Source organism: Rhipicephalus sanguineus, chromosome 11 (assembly GCF_013339695.2).
Source record: "Rhipicephalus sanguineus isolate Rsan-2018 chromosome 11, BIME_Rsan_1.4, whole genome shotgun sequence".
NCBI classification, from domain to species: Eukaryota; Metazoa; Arthropoda; class Arachnida; order Ixodida; family Ixodidae; genus Rhipicephalus; species Rhipicephalus sanguineus.
Window position 1 is genome coordinate 7,275,307 of NC_051186.1, and position 9,717 is coordinate 7,285,023.

Consider the following 9,717-nt stretch of genomic DNA (forward strand, 5'->3'; position numbering starts at 1 on the left):
CGCGAAATGGCACTAGCGGTCAACGCACAGAACTGTGGTGAGGGACAATCGTATTATACTAGTACCGCGCTGTGAGCATTGCTATATTGACCACACTGCCATTTGTACTGTTATGACATAAAGCGGTCATTTACCCGACCTTATTCGATGCGCCTCGAAACTCACGAGCACGGACAGCTGAGGTCCTGTATCCGCAATGGAGTGTCACGTACAGCCACAACCGGGAGGCTGTGACAGATGAAAACTGTTTACAGATGCTCGAAATAAATGCGCGGGTCAAAAAAATTGTTTTACATCGTGAAGAAGCGGGATTTCTCAACGCACACGGTATTTGATTTCGCGCTTCTGGAAGTTATCTTGCTCCAGGCGTTTTGAAAATGCGAGTGATGCGCGCTCCCATACGTTTGTTTGATTCATTGATTCATTGATTGAAAACTTCATTCAATCAATGGGAGAGATAAGGGGGCGTGAAGGTTTCCAGAGGCCGCTGCTGTACGCCCAGCCTGGTCCAAGAGACCCTTCTGGGTGCGCAAGTAAGCTCGAGCGAGGGCTGCCTCCCAAGGCTCCCAAAGGAAGGTCTGTACCAGAGGTGAGTTTATGTTTTGGGACCAAGACATGCATTCCCTCATAATGTGGAGAACAGACGTTGACCCCTCCCCCCCCCCCCCCACCCCGCAAGATGGACATTGACCGGCGTCTATACCGTGCCGTAGACCTAAGTGCGGGTAGGTGTTTGCCTGGGTTGTTCTGTATTGCCGAGCCTCTCGTACTCTGAGCTGTGCATGCGGAGACGCGTAGATTTGTCCTTCGCGACGCTGGTGCTCCAGGGCGTCGTGCGGTTTATGGCCTTTTGGCATTTCCCTCGGGGCGTCGTCTGCTTGCTTCGCTAGTGCGCAAGCCAGTGTGCAAGGCAGTTAGTTTCCTGGGTCTCCCGAGTGTCCCGAACACAATGTAATGCTGTGTGGTTCGCGGAGTACTTCGCCTAGTAGCTTGAGGGGCACGGCGGAAGCTTTGAGGCAATGCGTCTTACGAATTCGTTCCTATTTCTTCGACAGGCCGTGTTTCTTGCAAACTCTAGCGCTGCACCAAATGAGGAATGCCAGGGAACGGCCCCACTTGTCAAGTCGGAGCAGCATGTTCTATGGCACAGCCAAGGATCCAGCAACCGCACCGACGAGGCTTGGGGCATGCGCACCTGGTCCCCGCGGATGGCTGCGCAACGCCCACCAGCATAATCGACGTCAGTGGCCTGGGAACATAAAAGCCTGACTACATCACGGCCACCGACTAGTGGGCACGGCGGAAGCTTTGAGGCAATGCGTCTTACGAATCCGTTCCTATTTCTTCGACAGGCCGTGTTTCTTGCAAACTCTAGCGCTGCACCAAATGAGGAATGCCAGGGAACGGCCCCACTTGTCAAGTCGGAGCAGCATGTTCTATGGCACAGCCAAGGATCCAGCAACCGCACCGACGAGGCTTGGGGCATGCGCACCTGGTCCCCGCGGATGGCTGCGCAACGCCCACCAGCATAATCGACGTCAGCGGCCTGGGAACATAAAAGCCTGACTATATCACGGCCACCGACTAGTGGGCACGGCGGAAGCTTTGAGGCAATGCGTCTTACGAATCCGTTCCTATTTCTTCGACAGGCCGTGTTTCTTGCAAACTCTAGCGCTGCACCAAATGAGGAATGCCAGGGAACGGCCCCACTTGTCAAGTCGGAGCAGCATGTTCTATGGCACAGCCAAGGATCCAGCAACCGCACCGACGAGGCTTGGGGCATGCGCACCTGGTCCCCTCGGATGGCTGCGCAACGCCCACCAGCATCATCGACGTCAGCGGCCTGGGAACATAAAAGCCTGACCACATCACGGCCACCGACTAGTGGGCACGGCGAAAGCTTTGAGACAATGCGTCTTACGAATCCGTTCCTATTTCTTCTACAGGTGAGAGACCATCGTTCAGTATATATGTATCGTAGCAACGATGTTTGTCTCTTGCTTCTGCCGTGCCCACGGTCGTTGCTTGTACGGCTGATGACTGCGTACTCCTGTTTTGTTGATTTGCTATCTTCCTGTGGCGACATTGAATCCAATCCAGGGCCAGCAACCGAGAAAATGCTCTTGAAAATACTAGACGATATACGTGAGCTAAAACAGGGCACGGATTCTGTGAGTCAACAGCATAGTGAAAATACAAGAAAGCTAGCTTGCATCGAGAAAAAGTTGGATGATTTGTCTGCAACTGTGACTGATTATACAGAGAAAGTTGATGTGCTGCAAAAAACCGTTAATTTAATACTGAAAGTGGATGATCTGGAAAACAGAAGCAGGAGGAATAACTTAATCATCTATGGCGTAAAGGAAGCTGTAGAAGAAGACCAGCCGTGCCTTGAGCAAATAGTTTCCAAGGAAATATTTCAAGACCTGTTAAATATACGAGATGTACCATTTCAACGCATTCACAGAATTGGAAAGCCTTCTGCAAACAAATGCCGACCGGTTATTATCAAATTACTCGATGGAAGAGACAAGGGCAAGATTCTTAAAAACTGTAGGAAACTAAGAAATTCGGAATTTAGCATCTGTGAAGATTTCTCACCTCGTGTGCAACAAATTCGAAAAAAGCTCTGGGATAGCGCAAGAACGAACAGAGATAAGGGCGATAAGGTTATGCTTTTTTTCGACAAAATTAAAATCAATGGCAAACAATTCCGTTGGGATGAGGATAGAAATGAAAGAGTGCCGTTTGCTACGCAGTGACGAAGCTACTACAAATGTGATAATAGGGTCCCTCCAACCCAAAAGTGCAGCTCGTCCATGGGCGGGCTCTCTGTGCTTAATGTGAATGTCCGAAGTATCATAAGCAAGTGCGACAAATTTGAAGGGTTTCTTCACATGTATGATCCAGACGTTTCTATTCTCACCGAGACTTGGCTTCACGAAAACATTCCTGATTACGACGTCATACCACATTCGCATGATATGATTCGCCTGGATCGCTGCACAAGAGGGGGCGGGGTTGCAATCGTAATAAAAAAAGGTTTTCACTATTCCTTGGTGCGTCACAACACGAGCGTTGAAATGGTGTGGATCGTCCTCAGGGTTTTCAGTCTCAGTATTCTTATCGGTGCCGTCTACAGGCCTCCTAACGCTGATATATCAATGTTGGAATCACTGCACGACTTCCTTGGCGAACATAGCAAGCGCTATACTCACATTATCATGGGTGGCGATTTCAACTTGCCTCATATAAACTGGGATATTTTGTGCGCTCACCCTTGCAATCGGCATTCGGACGTGCTTCTCGACATTGCGTTTTCCTATAACTTCAAGCAGGTGGTTGATATAGGAACGAGAGTCACCCCGGCTACAAGCTCCTGCCTCGATCTTGCCTTTATTTCTGATACCGTTAGCCGCCTTGGTTTTACAGTTGATCTTCTACCTGGAATATCTGATCACAACACGATACTCTTTAAAAGCAACCTCAGACTGCCCGAAACGCGTGGTATCAAAACCACGATTCTTGACTTTAACCACGCTGACGACGCTAGTATTTTAGACCTTCTCGAACTGAACTACGATACGCTGGATAACAAGTTTGCGGACGGTACATCAAGTGCAGACGATTTATGGCTGCATTTCAAGCATACGGTCCATAAGTGTGTAAAACAATATATTCCTCTTAAACCTAGGAAAGTGAGCAGCTATATATCCCTGGATTACCCGCGAGATTATTCAACTAAAACGTCGCGTCAAACGCTTGTCAGGCGCCCGTGAAAAACGGAACTTGCAGGATCTTCGAGAAGAATTGCGCAAAAAGATCAGATCATCAAAGTATCAGTTTTTTATTATCCGAATGCACAACTTTCTTATTAGCAATCCACAAAAGTTCTGGAGGCATCTAACAGATCAGAAAGACCCTGTCAGCAAACTTTGCCTGAACGACTCTGATGTTACGGATACAAGTATAATAGCGCAAGCTTTTAATGACTTTAATGACCAATTTTCCAGTGTATTTTTACGGAGAACTGATGCGGTTGCCGAATTCAGTTGCAAAGGTCTAGATATACCTGACCTCGTTTTAAGCGAACAGGGAATTTTTTCAGCACTTCTTAACCTCGACACAAAGAAATCACCTGGACCGGATGGTATTCCAAACTGCTTTCTCTACAGATACGCTGAATGGTGCGCGAAATATTTTTTTCATTATTTTCAGTGCAAGTCTCGATAAAGGTGAAGTTCCTAAAGATTGGAAAATGGCACGGGTGATACCAATCCACAAGTCTGGTGATAAGGATTCTGTGATAAACTATAGACCGATTTCCCTTTTATGCACTACCAGCAAGGTTATCGAACACTTCATTTTTGGGCACGTGAGCTCGTTTTTGGAAAGGGAGAACTTTTTTGCGAGTAGCCAGCATGGTTTTCGGCGGGGCCTCTCGACGGTGACGCAACTACTTCATATTACGAACGAATTTATCGCAACGTTGGACAAAGGTGGTCAAATAGATGTAATCTTTCTCGACTTCCAAAAAGCCTTCGACCGTGTGTCCCATTCTAACTTAATGACAAAACTTAGGAGCCTCTTAAACAACAATCAACTAGTAAAGTGGCTTGACTCTTATTTATCTAACCGCCATCAATACGTCCAAATAGCAAAATTGAAGTCTAAAACAGCAGCAGTGCTTTCCGGGGTACCTCAAGGTTCGGTTCTTGGGCCCCTTCTTTTTCTTATTTATCTGAATGATTTGGCCATCGAATTTCCTGTCAGGAGCCGTTTTTTCGCAGATGACTGCATCGTCTATCACGATATTGAGTCAATCAAGGATCAAACCATACTAAACAACTATTTAATGGCTATAACTAATTGGTGTCAAACGTGGGAGATGACTCTGAACTCAGCGAAATGCGCTCAGATGTCAATAACACGTAAAAAAACACCACTTCCCTATGCATACAATGTGAACAATAGCCTAATCACACGTGTTGATCAGTTTAAGTACTTGGGTTTAACTACAGACCGTACATTAAGCTGGAATACGCATATCAAAAATATTGTCTCTTCAGCGTCAAAACGGCTATGGCTGCTCAGGCACCGCTTAAAACACTGCAACAGCAGTACAAAACTAGTTGCATATACATCCCTCATACGACCGTTACTTGAGTACGCAGATGTAGTTTGGGATCCATACACTAAAACAGAGATTAATCGCATAGAACGTATTCAGAGAAAAGCGCTTCGTTTTATTTACAGTACATTTAGTAGGCACGTGTCAGCATCAGGACTTTATATGCAGTCTGGTCTTTGCACACTTGAATCTCGGCGGAAATTGCATCGTCTCAAGATGATGTTCAACATCATTAACAGTCAGAATAAGCTAGATTTCCAGGCATACATGCAGTTTAACACGTCACGACCTACCCGGACGAAACACAACAAAACCATCTTGGTACCTCAATGCAGAACTAATGCGTACAAGGGTTCCTTTTTTCCGAGGACCATAGTAGAGTGGAACAGGCTGCCAAACGAGGTGGTGAACATGTCAACGACTGATTCTTTTTTGTCGGCTTTTGTTTCCTACTTGTGATTACTGGGTGCTTTGATACTTGAAAGCGATTTACTTGTTATTGATTGTTCATTGTATCGTTCTTGTGTGCTTTGTGGCAGGTGGGCTCCGCTACTTGTCATTAGTCACTAAAGATTGATTGTTCATTGTATTACTCTTGTTGGTGTTTATGTATTTCAGTGTTATTTTGTGGTTGTACACGACATTTACTTGTAACAAGTGTAACCTCCTGCTCTAACCACTCCTGCCTTGGCGACCAAAAGGTTGATGGCAGTATTGAATAAAAAAAAATTGTCCGTTTATGAACATTCTGTATGCCGCTTGGGAGTCTGCCATGATTGCTATCGAGTTCTCGCGTACGTCTGCTTATTGCTAATTGCTATAGCTATTGCAGTTGCTTCAGCGGTGCTCGTACCATGAGTGCGTACTGAGGCCGAGATTGTTATATTTGAGTGTTTAGATTAATTTACGGCTGTTCGAACGTGACCATGATCGGAATTTGGGACGTCCGTGTATGTGACGCCGTGGTGCCCGCGCAAATGTTTAATGAGTTGTCTCGCTCTAGCCTTGCAGCTTGCGCCATGGTAGCGTGGACACATGTTCTTCGGAATTAGGGAAACTATCACTTGTTCCCGTAATGTCTCAGGTACAGAAACGAGGTCCTCCTTGCAGTAATGCGGTTGGATAGGAGAATTTAAATCAGCGAAGACCCGTCTCCCTGCCCTTGAGCGGTCGAGCATTCGCTTTGGCTCAGCACAGTCGCTACCCTCAGCTATGTGTTTAGTGTTGTCAGGACCGTAGCCAGGAAGAGTGCCGTGGCCCTCCCCCCCCTTTCCTGAAATTTTGATGAGGGGGGTGCTTTACCGAAAATTAAAAAAAAGGCGCAGCTTGTAAAAGGGCGCGCAAGGCTTGGAACAGCAAAACGGGACGATAGTTTAGACTGATCTGGCTGCTTCTAGGTTGTTTCTAGGCCTTAATTAGGTGATCCAGATTGTTTCTAGGTTGCGTCGGGGTCGTTGCTTGGGTTTAGCTAGGTGATGCTAGGTTTTTTTTACGTTGATTCTCAGCAAAGAGAGCTTCAAGTTAAACCACTGACCAGGGGCGTGGCCAAGGGTGGGAGGTGGGGGGGGGGGCTTGAACACCCCCGAAATATTTCCATTTTGCTGGCGTATATATACATGCACATACTAACGCACGCACAAACCTACATAAAATATGATTGGAGCCCTCCCCCGCTCCCGAAAAAAATTTCTGGCTACGCCCCTGCCACTGACAGCCTCAGACACGACACAGATGTCCAAACTGCAGATACCGGAGCTCGCGCTGAAACCAAGCGTTCGCAGCTCTCATAGATCTACGGGCAGGTCGTCGTTGGCGTAGGCCTTCCAACACTTTGGGGTCTTCTCTCAGCCGCTAGGCGATGCAGGTTGTTTTAGATGCGAAGTATCTTAAGGCGGAGCTCAATCCGGTGGTGGTGGTGGTGGTGGTGGTGTGCGGCGCTGAGATACATGGTGCAGTTGACGATTTTGAAAATTCCTGCCTAGTGATGACGGGGAGGAATAGGTATCGGATCGCTGCGAAACTGTACAAAACCACATGAGGCATTGCGCCGTGTTAGCACCGCAGGTTACGACAAAAAACACCAGGCCTGCGCGGAAAGCGCAGCACAGTCACATTGAAAGCTTGAAGAGCGGCATTTCTAGAGCGCGTTATAAACTCGTGGGGCAACTAATACAAGTACACGAGCAAGGTACCCACTACGCCATAAATCGCAATATTTTGTGAAGTTGGGAAGCACCTACTATGCCATTATTTGTCATTCTATGCAGAAGTGAGGTGCCAGCTACATATCTGTAAGGCACGATGTGCTCTTTGTTGACGCAACGACTGATGACGAATTGTGGCTCAGCTCTTTGTAATGGGTTAAAAGCTTTAAACGGCCCACCAGTTACGTAATTTGCCTTGGGCTACGCCCGGTCGCTATTTCGCTCTGACGTGAGAAAGAGAGGGGGGGGGGGAGAACTTTATCGAGACCCTGAGAAAATGGATCATGGGCTTATGGCCTTCCTTGGCAACCAATACACGTGCACTTGCGAGGAATCCACTACGCTTTAAATCATTATTTCTGTGAAGTAGGCAAGCAGCCACTATGCCATTTTTCGTCATTCTACGAAGAGCCGTGGTACCCGGTAAAAACATGCAAGTCATTATGCGCACTTTGTGGATGCTGTGCCTGATGACTATGAAGAATGGGTTGGAAGCATTCAACAACTTACTCGTTGCGCAATTCGCGTTGTATGACGCCAGCATGGCTCTGAGGTAGAACACTAGGCTCCCTTTGCGTCCTCCCTCTTGTGTCCTTTTCTTTTTCTTATTTCGTGCGACAGCGGTTAGGGACACCGGCGGCGGCGGCCAACTACGGCGCCAAAAACGGCCGTTGAAATGATCTCATAACAGCTTTCGCTGTAAAAAATGCTGAATACGAGAATGATGACAATCGTGCACAAGCGCACGCAAAGTGGACGTCCCACAAAACCTCTACAAAGACGTCTCAAAGCGGTCTACGAGAAGACCTAAAACCGACGTTTTTTTTTTTTTTAATATAACATTTGCGCCTCAAACGTGCTTGCCTACTGTTTATTAGCATTTTAAACAGCTACGGCATAACCAGAGCCTATTTTGCCAGACAAGTTCATAACGTCTACTTCGAGACATTTTTTAGACGTTTTATCTGAAAGTAAAGTACGAGTGCACGACTTACGACTACCGAGAAGGGCCAATATGCGGCTTTTAGCTAGCCGTTCAAGACGTTTTTTAGAGGTGAAACAGCTTCTTTTGTGTTTTATGGGGTAAATTCGCCTTTCGAGCCGCTTGAATCTGATTTAGAGATCTAGTACACTCTAATCTGATTGAATGTGATTGTGCGCAGGGTTTCCTAGCGGAAGCGGAAACGTCTTCGTCTCAGAATTAAACCACACCTTTTCATTTTTGGTCGGCGTCTCTTTGTGTTTCTGCTCTTCATTCTGAAGCTGCGAGAGCTTCCACTCAGTTTCAGTTTGGATCAAAAAGGCATCTCGAAGGCCATGTTTTTGCAGGTTGCACGTGTAAACATTCGCCCTCTTGATAAGCTTATCCGGATCTCGAGGCCACGGCTCTGCTCGTTGCGTGCGCCAGAGTGATAACGGGAGCCAGCACTGCGATGTGAAGGTTTCTAGCGCGGTGGAAACCGCCGTGGCAATGCTCTAATTTGTTGTCTTTATTGCAATTATTTTGCAACGTGAAAATCGCTGGCATCGTAATATTAACATCATCATCAACATCAAGCTATATGGACACATGGATTGATAAGATTCCGTAATGCCTAGAGTTACTGTATATGCTACTAGTAATGCCCACACATGAGCCCACATGTTCCCATTGTGCGTAGCATGCATTGCGAGTGCGTCAGCATGGTAGCATGTAGACGGTTTTCGTTGTATAGAGAAGTTCAAGCACGCTTGTGTCGTTTGCCGAACCCGCAATACATTTGCGTGAGCTAAGTTTGTACCTACAGGTATCGCTTCTTTATGTTGTATGTGCGACAGGGGTGGAGGAAGAACTCAGCACAACTCGGGCAACAAGGCGACCGAGAATGCAACGGTACGGCCCAGCCGTTCCTCTGCAGCCTGGCGTGCATCGACGGTGAGTGGCGGCAACGTTTCTGAAATGTCGTTTTCGACGACTGTTGGACGCTCTGGATAGTCGATGCGAGTTCGGCTGCCAGTGCACATAGTCACGCCCTGATGGCACAGTCAAGGGTGCCACTCGTAAACAAATGCGGAGACGCCGGGAATTTCGATATGGTTTGTGGTAGAGCACTGCACAAGCCCGGGCCGGGCCGTCCGAAGCGTTTTCCGGCGGGCCCGGGCTGGCCTCGGGCTTGAAAGTGCGGGACCGGGCCGGGCCCGGGCTCGGACCCGCTCATTAAAAGGTGTAAGCCGGGCCTTCGAGCACACGCGAACGTTATGCATTGCATGGTCTAAGGTATACTGTGCCAAGCTGAAGTGACACGTGCAAAGAGCTGACTCTTAGTAAAGCTTAGCAATAAAAATAGAAAAACAGTTGAAGTGTTATTTTTTTTTCACCAGTATAGATATAGATTGGCACTG

General features: G+C 47.4%; 1 protein-coding gene across 1 annotated transcript; it reads left to right on the plus strand.

The window, feature by feature from the left end:
• Positions 1 to 448: 448 nt before the first annotated feature.
• Positions 449 to 2,762, plus strand: LOC125756318 (uncharacterized). Its single transcript, XM_049410851.1, has 3 exons — positions 449 to 589; positions 1,650 to 1,884; positions 2,263 to 2,762. The coding sequence occupies exons 1-3, from the start codon at positions 449 to 451 to the stop codon at positions 2,760 to 2,762; spliced, it is 876 nt and encodes a 291-aa protein (XP_049266808.1).
• Positions 2,763 to 9,717: the final 6,955 nt, after the last annotated feature.